The 25756-nt window shown below is 37.1% G+C and overlaps 1 protein-coding gene across 4 annotated transcripts; it reads left to right on the forward strand.

Annotated features, from left to right (window-relative positions):
• The first annotated feature begins 738 nt into the window (after positions 1-738).
• LOC117930191 (long chain acyl-CoA synthetase 7, peroxisomal-like) lies at positions 739-25207 on the forward strand. 4 transcript variants are annotated; one of them, XM_034850696.1, is made up of 24 exons: positions 742-1133; positions 1952-2012; positions 2097-2174; positions 2379-2450; positions 2556-2637; positions 2850-2955; positions 3040-3116; positions 8790-8834; positions 8949-9035; positions 10077-10166; positions 10293-10372; positions 10496-10589; positions 18122-18210; positions 18302-18390; positions 21371-21500; positions 21693-21811; positions 22329-22452; positions 22556-22654; positions 23061-23164; positions 23243-23328; positions 23859-23945; positions 24034-24120; positions 24237-24380; positions 24785-25207. In XM_034850696.1, the coding sequence occupies exons 1-23, from the start codon at positions 1019-1021 to the stop codon at positions 24333-24335; spliced, it is 2100 nt and encodes a 699-aa protein (XP_034706587.1). In that variant the 5' UTR covers positions 742-1018; the 3' UTR covers positions 24336-24380; positions 24785-25207. The 4 variants fall into 4 exon arrangements, 3 of the variants coding, with proteins under 3 accessions (XP_034706587.1, XP_034706586.1, XP_034706588.1); XM_034850695.1 differs by having other exon boundaries at positions 743-1133; positions 24790-25207; XM_034850697.1 differs by having other exon boundaries at positions 745-1133; positions 22568-22654; positions 24790-25207.
• The last annotated feature ends 549 nt before the right edge of the window (positions 25208-25756 follow it).

Genomic DNA, 25756 nt, shown 5'->3' on the forward strand with positions numbered 1-25756 from the left:
TTCAAGTGAGTTGAATCTTAAAGAGATTGTGTAAAAGCCCATTGAAACATGAATCTAAGTGTAAAGGAGATTAGAAACTTGGTTGAAGCTTCAAGTTAATGGAACCCTCATTCGGTTTGGAGCTTAAAGAAAGTGGACATAGGTAAGAAAATGTCGAACCACTATAAAATCTGAGTTTGATTTCTCTAACTCTATTTCTTTATATTTGATTCTATTGAGCTTGAATTTGTTGTGTTGAATTTTTTTTAAAAACCCAATTCATCCCCCTTTTTTAGGTGTTTTTCTCATTTAAGATTAGTCTATATTTTCTCAGTAAATATTTGATAAACTAACTTAATAACTTAAAGTAATTTAATAATTTATTTTAAGTCATTAAGTAAATTAAAATATATTTAGTAAAATAACTTTATGGTATGTTTAAAAGTAAAAAATAATTATAAGTAATAAGTAAAAATAATTAACTTATTTTTAAGTCTATATCTTTTTTTTAATTACTTTTATGATATTTTTTTCATATTTCATAACATCTATTATTGGATCTTCTTTACTCTAATTATAATTTATGAGGATAAATATGTTAATGATTATTGGGGATAAATTTTAAATTAATTTTATCAAATAATTAATTAATAAATTTTAAGATAATCATAAAGTTTGGTTAAAGTTTTAATTCCAATTATTATTCCCTGCTCTTCAAACAGTCCTCGTACATTCCACGTGGATTTTGGTACCAGTGCGCATCGTCCATCCCGCTCATTCTAGGCCACTTCCAGCTCACCACCACCGGCGGACGTTAGAAAGGGTCACACGACTCACACCCACCGCACCACACCACACCACACCAAACGTGTCCTCTCTATTTCTCTTTCTAGTTTCTCTCTTTAGGTTCTCTCTCAATCCACCGATCATACCTGTTCCAGTTCCTTAACCAAAACACTTTTCCGGGAAACAATCACTGGCTCGTGAATCTGGGATTGGAATTGGAGATCGGTGATCTCCTTTTTCCTGAAATAGTTCGATGGAGTCGACTGCTCAGCGTCGCCTGAAAGCAATTCAAGGACATCTTGTTCCGATCACGCACGTTCTCGACTCGCATGTTCAAACCAGCACTACCGCCTCCGAGTTTTTTCATAGTACCCTTTCTTTGTCTGTATTGTTATTTGTTAATATATAATTCTCACCCACCCCCTGCACACGATTTTATGAGCCTTAATTTGTCGTATGCGCTAGTCAGATGTGAAATTGATTCAGTCGTCGTCAACTATGTTGATTTGACTTCTTTAATATATGATTGAAAGGAATTTTGAAAATTATGTAAAATTCTTACAAAAATGCTAGATTCCCGGAAAATATTTTTTCTGCGACTGTCTGATGAGTCTACACATACAGATTATATATATATATATATTCCCTGCTACTGTTGAAGTGGTTTGAAGAATTAGTCCACGGAAAGAGAAACATTCTTCTTTTCTAAATACAAAATTGAACTGAATCGGGATCCATAAATTCACATTTCTTTATTACAGAATTGTAATAGAGCTTTAATTTAAAGCACTGTAAAGATGGTTTAGTCGCCATGGTACACGTTAGATGATAAGTTTTACACTTGCATATGAGCTTAGCTTGAGGGTTGGCTGAGCTCAAGTAGTTAAAGGGCTGTGAGAACTTGCCATTTTTTGAGTTTTTTTTGTCAAAGGAGTCTGGTAAGCATATTGGTCTTAAATCTCTTACCCCATCACTGGGACCTCCAGGAACCATAGGATGGTACCTTGTGCTAACTACATATATCAAGTTAACACATAGAAAGAGAAAATTGCCTTGATTGACTACTGAATTTGACTTTGATATAGGGGTTAATCTTCTTACTCACAGTGAGTAATCTATCATTATAGAGATTAACTGTGTGAAACATTTTTCATATGTTGAAATACTGGAACTAAATATTGGGCAGGTCAGGGATACAGTGTCGTGCTTCCAGAAAAATTAAACACAGGAAAATGGAATGTGTACAGGTAGGGCACATTCAGTTTTTCTTCAGTTAGCTATATCTAGCTAATCCTTTCCTGGATAACTTGTTGGATTTTATTTCATGCCAGATCTGTGCGCTCTCCTTTGAAGCTTATAAGTAGATTACCTGAGCATCCCGAAATTGGCACATTACATGATAACTTTATGTGAGAATCTCTGTCATTACTCCAGTCACTGGGTTAATTTATCTCTCTGCTCTGTTACAGTGATTCACCTTATTTCATTTTACTGTAATCGGAGGATGCCTGGTGTGGTCTCTACTTATTGAAACTTATGGGCTTGGAGGATTTGTCTATTGACTTGTTTAGTATAAAAAGAGATAACTTGTTGCTTACAACTTACAATATCAGGCATGCTATTGAAGCTTTCAAAGATTACAACTACTTGGGTACTAGAGTGAGGGGAGATGGAACAGTTGGAGAGTAAGCTAGCTATCACTTATGAACTTAGTATTTCAAGTTGATTCAGTGGCAGATAGTTCTCCACTGAAGTTGCTTGAATTGGTTACTTTTCTTCTACACTTGAAGGTACAAATGGATGACATATGGAGAAGCAGGCACTGTCCGGTTGGCAATAGGTTCTGGCCTTCGTCATCATGGGTTATTAGAAGTGAGTTGGTTTTACATAACCAAGTTATTTTTAAGGACCTTCCTCACATTAAATATGTGGTAAAATTCTGAGATAAGCTCTCAGTCACATTTTTTTTGGCCTTGATATATAGCCTTGTTATGGACATCTTCAGCTGGGTATTATAAAATGAAAAGTTGTCAGCCCATTTTATATATATTTTAATGTGATTGCCTTGGTTTCTTTTGGAACAGGGGGCTTGCATTGGACTTTATTTTATTAACAGACCCGAGTGGCTGATTGTTGACCATGCCTGCTCAGCTTATTCATATATCTCAGTTCCTTTATATGACACCCTTGGTATATATTGGTTCATTCAAATGGATCTTTCCCTCTCTGGTTTAGCCTGTTGAACATAAAGCAGTATTTTGTTGTGAACTCCAGGTCCTGATGCTGTTAAATATATTGTGAATCATGCTGATGTACAAGCTATTTTCTGTTTGCCACACACATTGAACACTGTGAGTTTGATCTTTAGCTCCCTTAGTGCCCTTTTACATTTAGAAAATCATGCCTTGCTAGTTAGGAGAAATTTTTTGGAAGTATTTTGTGTGTGTGTGTGTGTGTCTAGAACTCTAACAAACCACAGAACTTGGATAGAACTCTAATCACCTTATCTCATATGGTCTTTGAACAATCCACCAATTGCCATTTACCTTGAGTTTCCTTAAGAAAAACCATCAAAATTGAGCTTGAGGCTACCTGTAGTGACAACAAATCTCTGTTTAGTCTGACATGATCAAGCTGATGGACATGCCATAAAACTCTTTGGTAACAGATGCCCAGGAGAAAAAATCTTGACATTTCTTTCAAGCTAAATCACCCAAAGAATGGTTGATACAACCCTTTGCCACAAAACTCACCTTATATTTCCTCTGAAATCCCAAGAAGTAATAATCAACAAATTAGCAAAGCGTTTGGGGAATCCCAAAAAACACTAACCAAAAGGAACAACCTTTGCCACAATTCCAAGGCTATAGGATAGCAAAGGAAAGCAAGGTAAGCAGCCTCCCCACTCTCTATGATCAATAAGCAGGACTGATTGCTTCACAAGGCTTGTAATTTATAACAATTCATTAGTATTAACCTTCTTTTTATCCATGAAATATGTAGAGGCTAACCTATGGAAGAATTTTAGATTTCCAAACAAATTTGGCTTGATTATTGGATTGTCTCTTTTAGAGTAGGAGTGTATAAACCTCAGTAGGAGGTAGAGATGAGGGTAAAGTAGGAAAAAAGGTCAATTGTCCCATAATAAATCCTCCCAATGAATGCTAGAAGGAGCTCCAGGACCTCCCTTAATGCAACATATTTAAAGGGGAGTGAGTTAACAAGTCTTTTCAAAGCATCTTCCATTGTTCTCCACTTTTCCTAAGAAATTCTAGCATTCCTCCCAAGTCAGATAACCCATAACAAAGGATAGATCTTCTCCACTAGGCTATCCTCTTAGGGCTTTTCCTCAATCTAAGGAAGAAGGTAAACATCATATCTGATATACCTCTTGGGACAATTGTATCAATTCGAGATAATAATGCCCTCTTAAATTCAATGCAAGGGGTGAAGGCATGTTTGGCTGAATTCATCATACAAAGAATACAACAATCAAGGCTATTGGCTTTATGGGGCCTTTTGTACTAAAGTAAATCCCCTCTCATATAAAGGAAAGGATATTCTACAAGAAGAAAAAAACCATGAAGGAAAACAAACAACCAGCCTCCAAAAAGGCCTAACTAAAAAAAAAAGGGGATAAACAGAAAATACATTAGAGAGAATAAAATTCACAACAAACTCCTCTGACAAATTAACCCTCTAATTAATCAAGCAATTTGCTTTCTGATTAGCCAACCTTATTTTCCAAGTGAAGGAGCACCCTAGACATTTGAAAGGGTTGACAGTCGTCTATAGTTGAGATCATATCTTGGAGGTCCTTTCTTCCCTAAAGACATTGAAGAAGAGAAAAGTCATTGAGTCTTCCTTTACCAAAAGGTGACTAGCTCTTAACAAGGAAGCCTCAAATCAAATCTTCCAATAAGTTAGAATCTTCATTCAATCACTAAAACAAACAACTAAATTTGGATAGGACTATTCATTTTTCCCCTGTATAGTCTTTGAGCAATCAACCAATTGCCATCTGCCTTGAGTTTTCTTGAACAACCATCAAAGTGCAGTTTCAGGCTGACAAAAAACCTCTCCATTGTCCAACATGATCAAACTAATGGAAATGATCTAAAACTTTTTAGTGATGGACACCTAAGAGTAAAAATCTTGACATTTCTCTCAATCTAAATCTCCCAAACAGTGGCTAATATAACTTTCCACCACAACATTGTCCTTTTATGTTTCCCTTGATATCATGTAAAGTAATAGGCAACATATTTGTAATATATCTTGGGGGATCCCAAAAACCACTAATCAAAAGGAACGACTTCTACCACAATCAAAGGCTATAGGATAGAAAAGGAAAGCAAGGTGAGAAGTCACCCCAATCTCTATGATAAAGAAAAAATGGTTATGACTGATAGCTTCATAGCAATTCATTGGTATTCACCTTCTTGCCAACCCTTAAACATGTGAAGGCTCTAATTTATGAAAGAATTTTAGACTTTCCAATAAAACTTGTGACTCGAGAGAAGACTCTTGGATTGTTACTTTTAAAGTATAGGAGTAACCTACAAAGGAGGTAGACATGAGGTTAAAGCAAGTAAAAGGGTTGTTCTCACATGATAGAGCCTCCTAAAACTAGATTTTCAATCCATTACCAAAAATGGATGTAACATTTTTTTTATTTTGATTAAAGGAAACTTTGTCCATGGCTATCATTTTATGCCATTTGTTAGAAACTCAAAAACTTTTCAATGAAGATTGGATTCCAAGTCTTAATGTCAAATCCTTTCTTTTACAAATAAATAAAACAAAAAAGAAAAAAGAAAAAAGAAAAAGAAAAGAAGTGTAATAAAGAGATTAAAAATATGCAAAGAATGATGAGAGATCCTTCCAACAAAAAGAACACAAAACAAAACAAGAAAAAACTAAGAACTTGATTTGCAATCTATTGAAAGAATGTTAAAAGGAATTCTAAGAACTCCCTTAATAATACACATGTAAAGATTTGTGTAGTGACAAGATTTTTTCAAGCATCTTCCCTTGATCTCCACTTGTTATAAAAAATCCAATTGTCCTCTATATAACTTAACTTAAAAAGTAAGAATAGACCTTCTCCACAAGGCTACCCTCCTAATCCCTTTCCTAAATTTAAGGGAGAGGATAACCTATTAGGATTCTAGCTATACCAATCTAAGGTAATCACCTTAGAAAAGGGGGGTTGGGGGTGAATATGGTGATGACCTCTTTTTTCAAATTATGAGAAATTAACTATGATGAATGTAAGAGACAAATAAGTAACAATATAATAAAAACAGTAAAGAACAATTGCATATAAATAAAGAAAGTAAGGAATAAAGAAAATTCAAACTCGAGATTTATAGTGGTTCAACCTAATCTCAGCCTACATCCACTCTCCTCTAACTTCAATCCTAGTTTGATTTCCACTTATTGAGGCTTCCAAACCAACCCTTCAAGCTTTATACTTGGATTAACTGACTTCAATGGGCACTTACAATATTCCTCAAGAGATATTTCACTCTTGAACTCTGTAAGTGATGCTTCATATTTAGATTTTTCTCTCCAGTGATATCCCACACTTGAACTCACCTTACAAGAAATGAATTTCTAAATACAAATTCCTAGTTTACAAAGTTTTGCTCCAAAAATACAAGGAAATTAGGATTAAGAGGTGCACTAAGAATGAAATGTAAGTTTGAGCTTAATGCACTCAAAATATTTTCCTAAGGCTCAAAAGGTGATTGAATAATAGTTAGGAACTTTTTTCTCTTTTATAAATGAAACATAAAGCCTTTATATGGAAGTTAAAATGTCAAACTAACTATTAGAAATAAGCCTCTTAGAATCGGATGTCCATGTGGTCATTTATAATAACCTTTGGAGTATTTAATGAGGTGTAAAGAGCTGTTGAAGGCCAAAAGACAGATATGGACATCCATGTAGTTGTCCACATTGCTAAGTGGTCATCCAAGTGGGCATCCACATGGCTTCCAAAAATCACTTTTAAGGGTAAATGGTTGTCTGGGTGGGCATCCACTTTGCTTCCAATAGCCATTTTGTCCCAAAACAGAGTAAGTGGACAATTGCCTAGACATCCACATGACAATTGGATGACCGCATGGACATCTACATGACAACTGGATGACCGTTTGGTCATTCGCATGTGCTTTAACCCAATATTTTTGAAAGTTCATGTATGTTTTAGGGTTAACACCTTTTTTAACTAACTCATATGAATGTAGACGACCTTCTAACAAAGTCTTTAACTAATATTTTGAGAAATTTTCAAGTTTAAAGCACTTCGGTCAAGATAATAATGTTTTTAAAAAACCTTAAAAGATTTTCATGAAAAGCTTGGGTTCAAGGTAGTCTCCTACGTTAGGTAGGTCTTTTTATCCTCAAAATAACTTTCATCCAAATTATAAAAGTATAAAAGCAATCATAAACTTATGGATGAATTTTTAGGTGCTTAATAAAAATATGCAATTCTAACTTAGTGCATCCATCATCTTATATAAAATATCTTAACAATAAACTTGATAAACCTTTTCTTGAAATCCTTTTGATTTTCTCTTTTGCTCCATATTTCTTCTTCTTTGATGACACTAAGGAGATCTCCTTGCTTATAATATGACCATTAGATACAAACTTTATTTTGTTGTTATAAAAATCAATATTAACCAAACCTTGGTGTAACATATCTATCTTACTTGATACCTATTGCAACAACCTAGATAACATCAATCCAAGAGAATGACTTCCTCTATAAATTTGATGCAAAGGAACACAAAAGGTGATTAGCAAATCCCCACAATAGAGAATACAACAATCAATGCTATAGGCATTATAGGTTCTTTTGTGCTTAAGTAAATCATTACTATTGACCTTATTACAAACCATGTAACTTATAGGGAAGTTTTTGAGTTCCTATTAGAGGGAAAAGATAATTCAAGGGCCACTTGCTTGTCTACACATTGTAAGAGAGGCCACTCTCCCTATGTTATGAGGATTAAAATTTACCCTATGAATGTGCTTTTGTCTAAGTTGATCTAAAGGTCTGATACTACGCTAAAGTTTGATAATAAGTATAAAATGGTGGACACACTCTTCTTTTATGCTAGAGATGAGGATAGTAGCATCTAAGAACTTCAATTGTGATAGTCTCAGTCTGGTATCATTGGGGAATTGCAAATGTGAGACTCTCACTTTATCTTGGTCACCCTCAACTAGACCATAAACCGCAACTCTACCAATTAATCTACCAAGAGCATTGACCATGACAACAAATAAGGAAGGAAACAAAGGTTCTCCATAAGGAATACCTTCCAACCCAATTGTCCAACTTTTAGCATTGTCCTTAACAAGAATTGCAAAGTCATTTGGGGATAGATCCACTTTTGCCACCTAATATCTCATAGAGGATATGGTCTAGGCACCTCAACCATATTATCGTGCCTTCAAAATCCACCTTAAAGGCAACTCCAATTGTGCCAGATCTCCATCTATCATTCACAATCTCATCTGCTATGAACACCTCATCAAGGATTTGTCTACCTTTGAGAGAAAAAAAAAAATCCCTTTGAAAATGAAATGGTATCATGGAGCACCGCTTCAAGACACTTTGGGAGAACCTTCTTAAGGATCTTGTAGAGATTAGTCACCAAAATAATAGCTATGAGCACCTCTAATAAATTAAAAAAAAAAAAAATGCAGTATGAGCACCTCAACCACATTGTCATGTCTTTTCTTCCTATTCTAATTAGATGCAATGGAGAAGATATCATTATTTGGATAGCTGGTAATATCTAGTTTTGGACCATATGATATTAATATTGTTTCTAACTCAAAGTGACTATAAAATGTACTTACTGGTCTTTATTTACATGCATTGCTATTTGAAATTATGAATATGCATATTACATAATACTTGCTTCATGCATACATAACTCAGGTGTATACTTGATTCTCATCTATATCTAATTTATGGCTTGTGTTTCTTCTGGAAAATGTAGCTATTGAGCTTCTTATCTGAGATTCCATCTGTACGTCTTGTAGTGGTAAGTAATCTTAGAACCTCATCATGAAATGCTTGACCAATATATAAATATGCAGAATGCTAATTTCCCAGTTATCTTTCTCTTTTATTTGCATCCTATTCCTGCGTGGTTCAGGTTGTGGGAGGGATTGATGAACACGTGCCCTCCCTTCCATCAAATTCTCAGGTTAAGCTTATTTCATTTGCAAAACTTCTTAGTCAGGTACTTCCAAAATTTCCTCCCCTTGATATTTTTTTTGCTGATAGATTTTGGATGTTGCCCTGAACCAATGTCTTGAGTGTGTAGAATAACATAAAATTAAGAAAGGTGTAGTTTAGAATTTAACTTCTACAAATACTTTAACTTATGCCTAGCTCTTGATTTCTTGTTCATTCAAGGGAGTGTAACCTCATAGCATGCATAATATAAGGATGCAGGTAGAATAGGAGGACATCTGCTCTTGAGACGTGGGATGAAGAGGAGATTTTAATTAGATTTGCTCTCTTCTAAAGTTTGGTTATGGAAAGAAAGGACAATATCTAATTAGACATAGGGATATGACGACTCCTAATCAAATTAGAAAAGACCAAAAAATAAACAACTAAACTCAACTATAATAATAAATAAATAAAAAGTTCAACTAAACATATGAAATGCCAAAATTACTAAACTATTTTTGTTGAATGCTTTTCCATTTTCTTTTGAAGTCTTCAAAGGTTGCCTTCCACATTGTTCACAATCATAAAATTCTCCTGAAGCTTAAATCAAATGCCCAACAAAGATGAGTGAAAGAGAGTAAAAGGAAAAAACCTCTGATCATTACTCCCTCCATGGATTTGCATCCTGATGTCTTCTCAGCTAGAAGGTCATGCAAGCTTCTATTACCGTTGAATAGCATAATTATGGTGTTACTAATATTTAACCTTTTAAATGTTTTACTGGCAATGTAAATCAAGATTTTTGGGATATAAAAATTGAAGACAACCAAGTAGCACTATTTCATGCGTAATATTTCTTATTTGTGACATTGCTATCAATATCAAGTACCTATTCCTATTTTCCTGCATGTTTTCTATATCCACTTGAATATTTTTATAATGTTTTTTTAGAAGAAATGTCTTGCCTATTTCTTTAGATTCTACTATTATTCCCCACCTAAACTAGTATTGCACGTAATTGATACAAAATGTTGCTTTAGATTTTGAATGTCAATTTATGTTGAGAAGCTAAATGTTTCATTGTGGTATGAATGGTTTCTTTTAGGGCCACAGTGATCTTCAGCCATTTTGTCCTCCCAAGCCTGAAGACATTGCAACCATATGCTACACGAGTGGTACTACAGGGACGCCAAAGGTAGTGCATTTGTGGTTTCTGAACTTAATTTCTCAGGTCTTGAAGCTAAAGCCTCCTCCTTCTAATGATTTGGGTGCCTACATTTCTTACTAGTCTCTCTCTTCATTCTTTTCTTTTTTGGGAAAGGGAGTTATACTGACACATGGAAACTTAATTGCAACTATTGCTGGTGCCAGCCTTACCCTTAAATTCTGCCCCTCGGACATGTGAGTTCTATCATTCAAATTGTTGTACGATATCAGGAATAATTGTTTCAATAGAGTTTGACCTAACAGGAGTAGATATTTCTTTTTAACTATCTTTGTTGATACCCGTGCTATTTTTGACAGTTACATATCATATCTTCCTTTGGCACATATCTATGAACGAGCAAATCAAGTTATGTTGGCATACTATGGTGGTGCTGTTGGCTTCTACCAAGGGGTATCTTTTATATATATATATATTTATTTATTTCTGCACAGGAAGCAAGAATGCTGTATAAAGGGGAAAAGATGTGTTGGAATTGTCTTGAAGTCCTAATTTGGTTCAATTCCTAATTTAATGAAAATTCTTTTTCATAGAGAATAGTTTATGAATATGTCATTTCTGATATTTCCTTATGAAAATAGATGTCTTTATTAAATAAAGAAAGATGAGAGGAATATATTTATAAATATTCTAGGTCATAAAGGAATCGGGGATGAAACGTGGTCTGTGAAGCCAACCAAGCGGGGAGGTCAAGGGTGATGCGGATGCACGCGCCAGGGTGCGAGTGGAAGAGATGGCTTGTGCGGGGGTCGAGGAGCAGTGCCGGTCAGTGGATAGGACTGGACGGCAGGCGCAGGGAGTGGGCTTCGACGTGACGGGCCCCCAAGCTCAAGTGGGTCCGCTAACCTGGCCTTTCTCGGATGCTGGGCTGTCGTCGTCAGGCCTGGTTTCGAAATGGGTTGCTGGGTTGTCATTCCCCTCAGTGGGTGAAGCCTTAAAGGGGGCTGAGTTTGGGTCGTCGTGTCCCATGGGCACGGGGTGGGCCGCAGCTTCTGGGCCGACCGTTTCTTATAGGGAAAGGCCTGGCCCATCTCAGGCCCAGCCTTTTGAAAGTGGGCTTCTTTTAAAAGCCTGTCCCCCAGATATCTCTGACTATAGCAAGGGATGCAATTTGGAGTTGGAGTTCGCCAGATTCCGTGAGAAAGAAGTTGGGAGGAGGCAGCAGCCAGACTTACACCGCACAATGGCAAATAGTGTGCTAGAGGAAGAAGCCGCAAGGTATGGGTTAGTTATAAATTCGAGGGGTATAAGGGCACCAGGGTCTTCCTCTTCTAATTTCTTTTATTTTGGTTGGACTCCGGAGAGGGAGTATTACGACTATTCTGGGGCACTAAGGGAGGGCATTCAGGAAAGAAGTGGGTTACGAAGACCAATTGCAGATGAGCACGCTAAGAAAGGGTATGGCTGTTGGGACTTGGTAGAGGTCAACAACGTCGACCCTTTGGAAAGGAATTCGGGGTAGACTATAGGCCAGACTGAATCCCAAGAAGGAAGGAAGGAAAAACAGCTTAATTGGGAGGAAAGTAGTCTGGTTAAGTTTAGTCATTTTTTAGGCTTCTCAACTGAAGGATTGGAGAAGGAAATTTTGAGCTTCTTGGGCAAAATTAGGAAAATGAGGGAGAAGATACATAGTAAAGGCCTGCTGGAGAATTCAAGATTTGAAAGGGAGCTTAAGAGGCTGGAGTATTCAATTAATTATGAGGGAGATGTTAAGAAAAAAGGCCCTATTCAGGGCAGAGGGAACCAGATTGTAGTTGCCCAATGAACCTAAAAATATTGAGTTGGAATGTGAGGGGAGTGAATGACAGTTCCAAAAGGAAATTAATTAAGTCCGTTGTAAGAAAACAAAAGGTGGATTTGTTTTGTATTCAAGAGACAAAGATGCAAGTAATGTCTGAAAGGGTGGTGAGAAGCTTAGGCCCGGGGAGATTTCTAGACTGGAGGGCCTTGAATGCTATGGGATCGGCAGGGGGTGTCTTGATATGCTGGGATAAAAGGTCGCTGGAGATTTTGGATTGGGAAGAGGGCCAATTCTCCATCTCCTGCAGATTCAAGAATGTGGGAGATGGTGTGGTCTGGGTGTTTAAGGGGGTCTATGGCCCTTTCTCCAGAGAAGAAAGGGAGTGTCTGTGGGAGGAGAATGGGGCAATCAGAGGATTGTGGGAGGAACCTTGGTGCTTAGGGGACGATTTTAATACAATCCTTTACCAATTTGAAAGGAGTAGAAATGGGAGAATCACCTCAGCTATGAGAAGATTTGCCCAGATCATAAATGATTTAAGGCTAGTTGATATCCCATTACAAGGAGGATCTTTTACCTGGAGTGGGGGGCTCAATAATCAGTCATGGGCTAGGTTGGATAGATTCCTTGCGACCCCCAGTTGGTTTGACTAGTACAGTAGGGTCTCTCAAAGAAGACTACCTCGCCCTACCTCAGATCACTTTCCTGTTCTTCTTGAGGGGGGTGGGCTAAGAAGAGGTCCTTCCTCATTCAGATTTGAAAATATGTGGCTCAAAGTTGAGGGGTTCAAAGACCTGATTGGGGGTTGGTGGCAAGGGATTGTGGTTAGAGGCAGTCCTAGCTACAGATTGGCTGTTAAGTTGAAGGAGTTGAAACAAAATCTAAAAATTTGGAACAGGAAGGTGCTCGGAAGTTTGGAGAGAAATAAACCTGAAGCTCTCCAACAAGTGGAGCTTTGGGATTTAGTGGAAGAGGAGAGAAGCTTAACAGAGGAGGAATTAAGCCGCAAAAAGAAAGCAAATAAGGGTTATGCTAAGTGGGTGTCACTGGAAGAAACCCATTGGAGGCAGTTATCAAGGGGATTATGGCTAAGGGAAGGGGATAGAAACATGGGGTATTTTCACCGTATGGCTAATGCCCATAGAAGAGTTAATTTCTTGGATAAAATAAAGATGAATGGGGTGAGGCTTTCAGAGGAACAAGAAGTGAGGGAAGGGATTGCAAACGCTTATCAATTGTTGCTCTCTGATAGTTTCGGTTGGAAGGCGGATATAGGGGGTCTGCTGCTGAAGCAGATCAGTCAGTCAGAAGCGGAAGTCCTGGAGCTCCCATTTTCTGAGCTTGAGATTCATGCAGCCTTAATGAGGATGAATGGGGACAAAGCCCTAGGTCCGGACAGGTTCACGGTGGCTTTTTGGCAAAGCTACTGGGAGACTGTTAAGGAGGTAGTTTTGGATATGTTCAAGGAGTTCCATGAGCAGAACTCCTTCATTAAGAGCCTAAATAATACGTTTTTGGTTTTGTTATCGAAGAAAGGAGGGGCGGAGGACCTGGGCGACTATAGGCCCATCAGCTTGCTGGGAGGATTATACAAATTGTTGGCTAAGGTGCTGGCCAACAGGCTTAAAAAAGTGATAGGAAAGGTGGTGTCACCCAATCAGAATGCATTTATTAAGGGGAGACAAATTCTTGACGTCTCCTTAATCGCAAATGAGGTAATAGATTCATGGCAAAAAAAGGAGAGAAAGGCCTAATTTGTAAATTGGACATAGAGAAGGCGTACAACAACATCAATTGGCAATTTTTTGTTGAAGGTTATGCAAAAAATGGGATTTGGGCCAAAGTGGCTGGGATGGATGTGGAGTTGCATATCTACTGCCAAATTCTCAGTGTTGGTGAACGGTGTGCCAGTTGGATTTTTCTCAAGTTCGAAGGGGTTGCGTCAAGGGGACCCTCTATCCCCCTACTTGTTCGTCATGGGAATGGGAGTGCTAAGTGTGCTTATAACGAGGGCTGATGAAGGGGGTTTTATCTCTGGGTGTAGCATTTGGCGAGGTAAAGGGTAGGCTGTCAATATATCTCATTTACTTTTTGCGGATGATACAGTAGTTTTTTGTGAGGCAAGGAAAGAGTACTTAACGCATTTGAGCTAGATACTTTTTTGCTTTGAAGCGGCTTCAGGGTTAAAGATTAATTTGGACAAAAGTAAGGTTATTCCGATAGGGGATGTGGAAGAGGTGAATGAGATGGTTGTTGAAATAAGGTCTAGGGTGGGACAGCTGCTTGCCGTCTACTTGGGGGGCTACCTTTAGGGGTGCCTAATAAGGCCACTTCCGTGTGGGATGGGGTGGAGGAGAAGGTGAGGAGAAGACTTGCCCTTTGGAAACGCCAATATATTTCCAAAGGTGGGAGAATCACTCTTATAAAGAGCACGTTGGCCAGCATGCCCTTGTATCAAATGTCTTTGTTCTGTATGCCAAAATCAGCGGCAAGGAGGCTTGAAAAGTTACAAAGAGACTTTTTGTGGGGAGGGGCCAATGGGGAAAAAAAAGCACACTTAGTCAAGTGGGAGGTGGTGTGTGTGGATAAAGAAAAGGAAGGGTTGGGATTAAGGAAGCTTGCTTGTTTGAACAAAGCCTTGCTAGGCAAATGGATTTGGAGGTTTGCTCGTGCTAAGGAGGATCTTTGGAAGAAGGTGCTTGAGGCAAAGTATGGGCAAGAGGACTTTGGATGGAGGACAAGGAAGGCAAATGGGGTGTTTGGAGTAGGGGTTTGGAAGGAGATTTTGAAGGAATCTGATTGGTGTTGGGAAAATATGGTGTTCAAGGTGGGAAAAGGCAATAAAATCAGATTTTGGACAGATCCTTGGTGTGGGAATAATGTGCTATCCCAAAGTTTCCCGAATCTCTTTGCCATGGCTGCCCAAAGGAATGCCACGGTGGAGGAAATGTGGGATCAGAATTTTGGCCAAGGCGGGTGGAATTTAAGGTTTTTAAGGGCCTTTAATGACTGGGAGTTGGATACGGTGGGCAACTTGCTAGTTGTGTTGAGGGAGCATAGAGTTACGTTGGAGGAAGATTAGGTGATTTGGAAGGAAGGAAGAGACGGACCTTTTAGAGTCAAGAGAGCGTACAGTTGGCAAGCCATATTGTCGCCGAGTTCCCGAATAGCAATATATGGGTGGATAGAGTTCTAACCAAAATTGCTTTTTTTGCATGGGAAGCCGCTTAGGGGAAGGTTCTCACTCTTGATAGGCTTCAGAGAAGAGGGTGGCAGTTCCCTAACTGCTGTTTTTTGTGTGGTTGTGAAGAGGAAACGATAAATCATATTTTAATTAATTGTACAATTGTCAGAGTTTTGTGGGATATCATTCTTGGGTTGTTTGGTGTTCAGTGGGCCTTTCCAGAATCTGTAAAGGAGGTTTTATTTAGCTGGAAGGGCTCTTTTGTGGGAAAAAAGAGGAAAAAACTGTGGAAGTCCATCCCGCTGTACATTTTTTGGACAATTTGGAAGGAAATGAATAGACTAGCTTTTTTAGGGGGAGAAGGGGGGGGGGGGGGGGGGGGGTTGTTAGTAGTTCAGAAGTTAAAAACTTCGTTTGTGTGTAATGTTTGGGGTTGGGTTAAATTGTACATTGGTGTGGAGTTGATCTCCTTTATAGGCTTCTTGGAGTGGTTAGCCTCCACTTAGGGGTTGGGGTGTTTTGTTCTTTTTTGGTTGGGAGGCCTTAGTCGCCTCGTATACTCCCTGTATGCTTTGCGGCTATTTTGCCTCCTGATAATATATTCTGTGCTTACTTATCAAAAAAAAATAAAGGAAAAAGTTATAAGATGAAAATGTGCATGTAAAGACCATAGGAATGTGAAGAATAGATAGGAGACACCTTGTAAAGCAAGAAGACAAATGATGTTTTGGGACTCAAGTTCAAGGTGTAGATAGTAGGAATAAGAAAATATGTGTGTGTTTTGAAATTGAGTTTTGTATTTGTTTTTTCTTTCCTATTTAACATTCTCTATAGTAGAGTGGATTTTATCTCTCATCTATTGATGTAATCATAGTTAGCCAAACCACATTAAAGCCATGTGTTTGTAATGTGTGTGGATTATTTTATCTTTATGTTGTTGCACTAATACGAGGCATTAAAGCTTCCACTAACACAATTAGAGCTATGGTGAAGATTTCTAGAATAGCTAAGGGGAAGATCTAAGACTTGGGATTTAGCTTTGCTAATTTGAACATAAAGATGGTACAATAATATCCAAAATTCATAATAGAATGAAAAATAAAGTCGGAATTTGTTGTTTTCTTATTGGCACGTGATAAATGGATCATATACTCATTGAATTTAGAGTAAGTGTAGCCTTTTATATTCTTATTTGATTATACAAGGTGGAAACAATGAATGTCTGAAGTGTTTGGATCCATGGATATCTAGTAAAAGGCAAACAAGGAGTGTTTATGGCACATAAGGGATTTGTGACATGGACTAAGAATTCGGAAGATTAAGTTCCATGGACCTACAACTGGAGATGAAGTAATCTTGTTTGTTATTTCTTTTCTCAAAAGTTAAGTTTGTAATGCATGTGGTTCAAACAAGTTTCTAAATGGAGTGCATTGATTAATTACTCAATGACAACATATTGAATGAGTCAAAGTATGCTGCTCACTTTACATTGAGCATTTTGCATATCAATGTAATTGAGGCTTTGGCCTTTCGAAATAGGATCAAAAGAAGTGCTTCAAATCATTGCTATTTGACTTAGACCTGTTCTAAAAAGGTAAAGGCATTTCGAATTTTTATTGACATGGAACGAGTCAAGGGAAAAGGCATGTATAGAAGAGACAAATGTAGGCATGTATTATGAAAAGATGGAAATTTTCTCAAATTCCTATTCTGTTGACAATTCCTTTTAGTGGAGGATATTGTATAGAATATTTCTTATTTTGATATTTCCTTATGGAAATAAGTGTGTTTATTGGATAAAGAAAACAAGTATCTTTATAAACATTTTAAATCATTGAGGGAAAAAGTTATGAGATGGAAACTTGTATATAAAGATTCTATACTAGTAGGTAAATATGTAAAGAAGTGATAAAAGATACCCAATGGAGTGGGAAAACATGAGATGTTTTGGGGCTTAAATTTAGAGTATAGATGCTAGGAGTAGAAAACATTAAATTGTTTTGTGACTAAGGGTTTGTATCTATCCTCCCTTTCCTCTATAAAGTTCTTTATGACAAAGTGGATTTATTATCTTTCATCTATAGATATAGGAATGGTTAGCCAAACCATTCTAAGACCTTGTGCCTCTATTTGTGGATAGTTTTGTTTTTATGTCATTGCATCAATTTGTTAAAGCTTTTGTTGACACAAGGAATAAAAAAAGAGAAGGGACAATTATTACAAAGAAGGATAAGCTGTTTTTTCAAGCCAGACAAGGAAAAGGACAAAAAATAAAAAACTTCCTAAGTGAAAATAAGACGCCCTAAAACCTACAGAATCACCAATAGATGATGATATACTTTAGGGGGAGGAGTCCCCTGCAAGTTCCTTTGAGGTGGCTCTTTTCTTAGCCTAGCAATCCACTGCATTTTTATACCTAGGCTATGAATCAAAGAAGCACCCTGGACCTCTTGAAGGTTTGTAATCTTGCAAATCCAAGAATCAAAATTCTAAGGTCCTTTCCTATCCTATGACACCCAAGATAGAATGATAGATGAATCCCACTCTACCTGAAGGTATCTAACACCCAAGAAGGACACTTTGATTAAAATTTAAACCTACCAGTGAAGCAAGGATATCCATATCAATGACCAAACCAAAACTAGCTGGATTGGAGAAAGCTTTGACCATACTGTCCCTATGATCTCTAAATGAGATACAAATCCTCATCTGCCTTAGGTTACCTAGAGAGCAGCCTTCAAACTTGAGGGGGTGTCCATATGGTTGTGAACTGGACATTGCTTGTGATCTGACATAATCATAGAACACCAAGGAATTCTTTAGTAATTCACACCCAAAGAGTTGTGAGGTGGCAGACTGTAAATCTAAAAATTGATCCCAAGTAAACACAACTCGTAATCACATAGTTAAATACATATTTAATTGCTTCACTAGAGTTTAAAATGTTTTGGTTTAGTCTTTGTGCAAACTTTATGTATGATCAGTTGCTTTTGTGTGCAGGACAATTTAAAATTAATGGATGATTTAGCTGCTTTGAGACCAACAATATTTTGTAGTGTTCCTCGATTATACAACAGGATATATTCTGGGTGAGATCATGGCTGATTACTGCTTAAATTATTTACTTGGTTGCATTTTGCATGGTCATTCATCTGTATCTAATTCTGTTGATTGTCATAGGATCATGAATGCTGTGCAAACTTCTGGGGTTCTAAGGAAGACGCTATTTAATGCTGCCTATAATTCCAAAAAGCAAGTCATAATAAGTGGTATGTGCATTGATATCTGAAGCCATTTCATATTATAGCATAAAGCTGCTTATTTTCTCCTTTGTCTTTTATTTTATTTTATCATTTTTTTGGTGAAAAGGTGATAATGGGCTAAAAAGAAAGAGGGAGCCCTCCTTCATAACTATAAAATCTCAACATGATGAAGGCAAGATTCAAATCTCAGTGATGTAGGATAAGAGGACTTCTCTGTTGATCTTAACTTCATTTCTTTCCACACAGTAATAGGCTCTTGATCTAAATGGTTGATGTCATGTAAGACTGATTGCCAATAATGCTTAGCAGACCGTACCAATTTCATCTTAGCAGAACCAACATGTTGAGTGTTGGTCATGCCGTGCAATCAAAATTGTCTTCAAGATTGCTGACCAACTAAGAAACACATCAGGATCTAACCTACCATCAAACTCTAGCACCTCTACCTTGACCTCCTTGGTGATATCACCTACCTAATTGTGGATATAATCTAGATTGGTCATAATGGTATTGTGGAGGTAAATGCAAAATTGTTGACAATGGTATCTAACTTGAGGTTCCCAGTGCCTAAGGGTATTCCTAGGACCTTAATTGACAAATTGTGACCAAGACTCTCTCCTATCTTCATTAATAGGTATTGGGGCACCAAAAGCTTCATCCTCATAAACATCATCATATCATCCTCGTCTAGGGCTCTAAACTAGATTTTTGTTTGTGGGTGGCTTTTCTTGTGGTTAGCAAACCTGCTAGGGAATCCCTAAATCTTCTTTGATTTGGGGATTGATTAGAGTTGTCTCATTGTAGACTCATTTATTGTTTTCTCCTCATAACGCTTTCCAGGATCTTTTAACAAATGACTTAGGCCACAACAAGTTTGGTCAAAATATCTTCATCTCTTCTATATTGACTTGTAAGGTTGTCACAATAGTTGTGAGATTTTGAACATCCCCCTGAATGGTCAAATGGGATTGTTCTAATTCAGTGACCTTCATGTTTGCTGAAAACAAAGGTGAGGAAAAAAATGAGAACAAAGAAAAATAAAGTAATATTGAAATATATGTGAATTAAATTAATAATAAATTATGTCTAGACTGGATGCACACAATTGGAATTAAACTCAAATAGAGGACTATGCAATGACTCTCAAAAGGACACAAGATACAAAATAGGTATGAAATAACTAAGGGTAAATAATTTTTTTTTTCTTTTAAGTAAGGTAATAGGTAAAAAGAAGTAAGAAAATAAAGGTAAGAATCCTAACACGTTATTTGTTAGACCAAAGAACTAAACTAAAAGCACAAGTTTCTAAGTAGTAGGAAAATTACCCCATGAGACTTAATGGAGTAATTGAACCCTTAGATTGGTGCGAAGATTCAAACAGCTAAAACATATCCAAAATCAACCTTGGTTATAGGTTATTTAATACTTGTAGTTTAGTTGTGAAAATTCCTTGGTGCAAAACATGCACAAACTAGACCTGAGCAATTGTTTATTGCCTATGGTTTAATGCCAAGAATTCCAAATTGTTGCAGTATAGTTGTGAGTATAACCATCACAAAAGGCATCCAAAATCAACCTTGCCTTGATACCAATTGATGTAAGACAGTAGAGAAGAATTTTGAGCAGAGAAATAGAAGTAGAAGAGAGAAATTCCAAATAATTATGAATATTATAAATCAAAAGTTTAAAATGTTTAAGATCACTGAGAACCCTAAAGTAGATAACAAAATAAAACATTATGACTTCTTATATTTACACTTACATAAATGCATAAGTGAACATCTTTATCTTCATCACCCAGGTTTCTGGTACGATCCCCTAGACTTTATCAACAGCCTAGTTGTCTCCTCTTTTTTGCTATGATCGTAATATCCAAAAACACTGTAGGGTATATAATTTAAGTGAAGGAGATTGTAACCCCTGGACTCTTCCAATCCCTCCAAGGATTGCACCATTAGTGTTGATTTGTTGTGTTTTTCATCAAGAAATTCCTCCAAGAACTCATATTTAGGTCCCCCAGTGTAGTGTTCTCAAGTGGCAAAACCAAGGTCAAGTAACCTGGCACCTACAAAGTCTTGGATGGGAAATCTGGATAATTCCCTCTAGAAGAGGTAAGGATTCTTAATTTCAGTAGTGGGCAGTGGCAGTAGGTATGACCTACTATGTGTAGTTTCTTTCTCCCAGACAGCTGTGATGAATTTAGGGTTCAAACAGAGTGCATTGGGAAATAAAGTTTTAAATAGCTCTAGAACATGGGTGGAAAGTATTGGGTTTATTTCTTAATTTGTTGCTGTAATTGCAAACTAAATTCACAAATAGAGAGATGTATATAATATTTTTGTTTGGGATATTTGGGTCTTATGGTCTCTATATTGGTGGCTTACAAAGTGTCGATGATATTAAATTTATTAGAGGGAATATTTATGGTGCCTTGTCCCAATTTTTTGAGATCAACAATATGATCCCTGTCCAGAATTGTCAATTTATCAAAATAAATCTCTTTGATTGGAGTATGAGGTCTTAAATTTTGAAATATCACAATTTAAAGATTGAAAGGGGAATGCTCATAATAGTAGAGGAGTGGCAGCTTTAAGGCAAAAGGCATTATATCTTCATTGGATGGGACTTTTGGCTGAATTCAACACAAACTGGATTCGGAAAATTCATACCATCAATTGAATTTTAAGAAAGGAATGCTTCAAGCTAATTTGGATACAAGGTGCCTTCTGCTTACGATTTGTATTTTTCCCCTTTCTACTCTCCTTGAAATGTTCTGGAGGCCAGAGATATTCTTGTTAATCTCTGTTAGTTGCTATATGTAAAGTCTGAGCAAATCTTCCAACCAATGTGCTGATACCTATACAAATAATCAGAATGTCCACACCATATATAGATATACCATGTGATAAGCATTTCTAAGCTGTCATGCATGTGTAGCATGTGGTATTGCTGCTTTTGCTACTAATATGTTACACCACTGTCTTAGGCCGAAACCCATCACCCATGTGGGACAGATTGGTATTCAGCAAAATAAAGGGAATGCTTGGAGGAAGAGTCCATTTTTTGGGTTCAGGTGCTTCACCTTTGTCTCCTGATGTCATGGACTTTCTGAGAGTGTAAGTTGATTATTCTTCTGAGGATAATGAATTATTGCATGGTTGCTTGTTTAAAAGTTGTGATAAATCCATTATTCCACAGTTACCTGTTTAAAAGTTATTGTTATTGTTTCTTGTTTTCTAGAAGGAAAAACAAAATATCAGTAGTGACTAATTATGTTTTATTGTTCCATAATGAATGTACCCATACAGATGCTTTGGTTGCCAAGTAATTGAAGGCTATGGAATGACCGAGACCTCTTGTCTCATAAGCTGTATGGATAAGGGTGACAACTTATCTGGTCATGTTGGATCTCCTAATCCTGCTTGTGGTGAGCTGTCAACCTATGTCTTAAGAATATAAAAAAAGGAACAAAATATAGTGCATAGTCCATGAGAAACAACATGATGTTCCTTGAGGGGCATATGGATACTGCATATATGCATATGAAATGGTCCATTTTCTATTTTTCATGGCATCTATGTTAATTTGTTATTCAAGTGGAATAATCACCATTATTCTAACAAGAAAAATGGGATTATCATTTCATAGAAACCTAAATAAACTTACTGTTAAATGAGGTTGACGAAAAAGCAGAGACTGTGGTTGGAGAAAAAGCAAAGAGACTCAATTGCAAACCAACGGATTCAATAGGTTTACTTCAAATGCTATAGGGGAAAAAAATGTAAAGATTGCAATTTCAAACAGCATCCAAACCCCCACTTTAAATTGGGATGTAATTTGAATCTAATTGCTGGATGTCTTTAAGAAAATGGTATTCACAACTAATGAACTTATTCACTGAGTTGTGTGGATTCTGGTTGCTCCCTGCCCTTTTCCTCTTTCAGAAATAAAGCTTGTGGATGTTCCTGAAATGAATTACACCTCTGAGGATCAGCCCTATCCTCGCGGTGAAATATGTGTCAGGGGTCCCGTTCTCTTCCAAGGCTACTACAAAGATGAAGTCCAGACGTACTCAACTTTCTTATATTTCTATTTCTTGTATTGCTTATCAAATACACATATTTCTTGCAATTGTCACTCATGTGTAAATAATGGATCTACCTGACTCCAGTTACTTTGACAGGAAGGAAGTAATTGATGGAGATGGTTGGCTGCATACAGGAGACATTGGGTTATGGTTGCCTGGAGGTCGCCTTAAGATTATTGATAGGTGAGATTTTACAATCTATCACATTTAAAGGACTTGATACCAATACTGCTTGTTTTAGATGAGAAATTTAACTACATAGTTTCTAGTTCTTACCTATCTAAATTATGTTTTCCCTCAGAGCAACTTCAACATGAAAGACTCAAGAGTTTTCTAAACCTATTTCTGGGTATGGTTTGGTTTGTGAAACATAAAACACTGATCAAATTAATGACACTGATATTTTTTTTGAGTTGGTAATAGTGTGTAAAGTATCATATTAATGTATTACTGTTGAAGTATTATTGTGGTGCAATCAAATAACCACACTAGTGCTTACAAAAGAAACTTTGTGAAGAGCAGGAACATGCCAACTTTAAGTTATGAAATTTTAGCCTCTTAGCGAAAATTGATGGCCAACTTATGACAGGAAAAAGAACATCTTCAAGCTGGCACAGGGTGAATATATAGCACCAGAGAAAATTGAGAATGTATATGCCAAGTGCAAATTTGTTTCCCAATGTTTTATCTATGGTAAGGCAGATGGAGTTTACTTGCAGATCGGGCCCTCCCCAGCTAAGTTCTCTTTGCTGACTGCTTAATTGATTTTAGGTGATAGCTTGAACTCCTGTTTAGTAGCCATAGTCTCAGTTGACCCAGATGTGTTGAAAGATTGGGCCACATCTGAAGCCATCAAGGTGATTTCTTTCTTATACTACACCCTTTTGAAAATGCTTGCACTTTGAGATTGATCTCTTGCTCCAGGAATTCTTCTTGATATTGTTTGAGCCTTGATGTTGCACCAAAGTTGTAGGTGGCTGCTTTCTCTATTAACAAAATGATGCACTGAAATGTGGTTATCATTTTATTGCTTACTGGGGTCTCCTCTGTACCACACATATTTCTCACTTGGATTTTCCTGCATTTTCAAATACCCTTGTTCTTGTCGGCCCAAAACCTGTAGTTGGTTTGTGGCAATATTGAAAGGTATTTTCGTTGTTTAAAGCACCCATCAACTGACAACTCATTCTTATGGGGGAAGAACCATTGGATTACAAATCCTACAATGTCCAAGGTGTTTCATTCTCTGTATTATGTGTCATGGAGAAACTGAATGCAGTTTTGTCTGTGTGAGATGACAGAATAAATTTTTTTTACTTCTTTGTGTCCTTGTGTTTGGGAAAGATTTTCTAATGTTTTGTGATTGTTTTGAAATGCATTTCTGCAGTATGAAAATCTAGGCCATCTGTGCAATGATCCAAGAGCAAGGGCAGCTGTTCTCACAGAAATGGATGCAATAGGAAGGGAAGCTCAGGTAATATGTTGAAATGTTTCCACTCTCTAGCCCTTCTACTCAGTCAGGATATTTAATTTTCCCTAGCCCTTCTACCATTGCCATGCAGTTGAGAGGTTTTGAATTTGCAAAATCTGTAACTTTGGTGGTTGAACCATTCACCATGGAGAATGACCTCCTGACCCCAACATTCAAGGCAAGCTTCATCATTCTTCAAATGGTTTTTTTCCTTTCTTCCATTTTCTTGGCAGTGAAATAGAGTATCAGGTGAAAATAAAAAGTGTTTTGAGCTTTGCCTACATATTTTTCCAGATCAAGAGGCCCCAGGCAAAGGCTTACTTCTCTGCTGCAATATCAAACATGTATGCAGAAATTTCTACATCCGACACAAATCCACAGAAAATGTTATGATGATCTTGATTCAGGAAGGGGGAAAGAAAGCCGAGCACATGCAAGGTAACCTCTAATGGTGATTCCACTTCCTTACAGTAAAGCACCATTTGTTTGATCAGAAGAGCAACTTTTAATAGCTTTTGACATTGTAGAATGTCGATCTTCATCCAACTTTCCATTGAATAGTTAGAAGGCTGAAAATATCAGATTGAAACTGGTTACCCTTTTTATGCCAAATCCTTCACCAAAGAGATTTCATTAATAAAAAGTACGGAAACTGAGTTGGGTCTTACCGAAATGAAATGAAAAGAACACCTGAGACATAATTAGAATCACCTATGCTCTCAATTTTTCAGCACAAGGATCAAATACAACAATCTCTACCAAATTTGTTTTCTAAGCCTAAAACTTCGTAATGACTCGTACTCTTCTTTATGTGGAGCATTAACTCAACAGTTCTGACCCAGTGCAGGGATTTCTAGGTAGGCAAGAACTGAAGGGAACCGACTCTAGCTACCCAGAAGAACCCATTTCAATAAGACCAGCTCCACAAACAGAAGATGAAGTTGAATCGACCTCTCTCTCCTCCACCATCCAACATATTTGACAAGGCTGTAAAAAGAATTCCTACAAGTGGAGAATGGAAAAGCTAGAAGAAGGATTTCTCCGGTTTCCAAAACAAATAATTATGAATATTGGAATAATTTGACCTACCACCCCCCTTCCCCCACCCCCCCATGGTTTCTCATACAACTTTCATATCACATAATTCCTGCAATGGAGTGTTCTGCAGAGACTTGATTGCCATAGCCTACTGTTCATTCAATAGCTCCACATGATCTATACCAGCAGTTTGATATGACAGAAATAAAACAAGCTTTTCTATTCAATGTGGTTGCATGGTACCTTAATGAATCATAAGCTTAAAAAACTTAATTTTCATATTTAACTTTCATGAATCAACTTTATAAATAATATTATCTCATCCATTATAATACATAAAACTGTCTATTGACTTATACCCCAAAGAAGATAGCAATGCAGAATTATAACACATCGATCACGAGCGGTAATTGTTACTGTTGAATATAATGTATTTATAGTGTATAACATTTCCTTATTAATATAGGACACATGTATGGTAGTTAGGACTGCTAGCCTTGTATATATATATATTTCTCAATTGTAAGTAGATGATTACATTAATGAGAATTAAGGTCTTTCTTCTTTCTCTCTCTCTCAACATGGTATCAGAGCCAAGGAAGAAAACCTAATTCTTTCCTGTTTCCTGTGTCATCAACTCTGGGAAACCTTTCGGTGACCGTGTTTCATTCCGGTCACCTTCCTCATCTCCCAATACTTTCCGGTCAGTCGGATCGACGACAGAAACCACTCATCGCCGGCGAACTTTTCCGGCGAACTTTCCGGCGACGTATTTT

The sequence above is a fragment of the Vitis riparia genome, chromosome 14, assembly GCF_004353265.1.
Source record: "Vitis riparia cultivar Riparia Gloire de Montpellier isolate 1030 chromosome 14, EGFV_Vit.rip_1.0, whole genome shotgun sequence".
In the NCBI taxonomy this organism is placed as follows: Eukaryota; Viridiplantae; Streptophyta; class Magnoliopsida; order Vitales; family Vitaceae; genus Vitis; species Vitis riparia.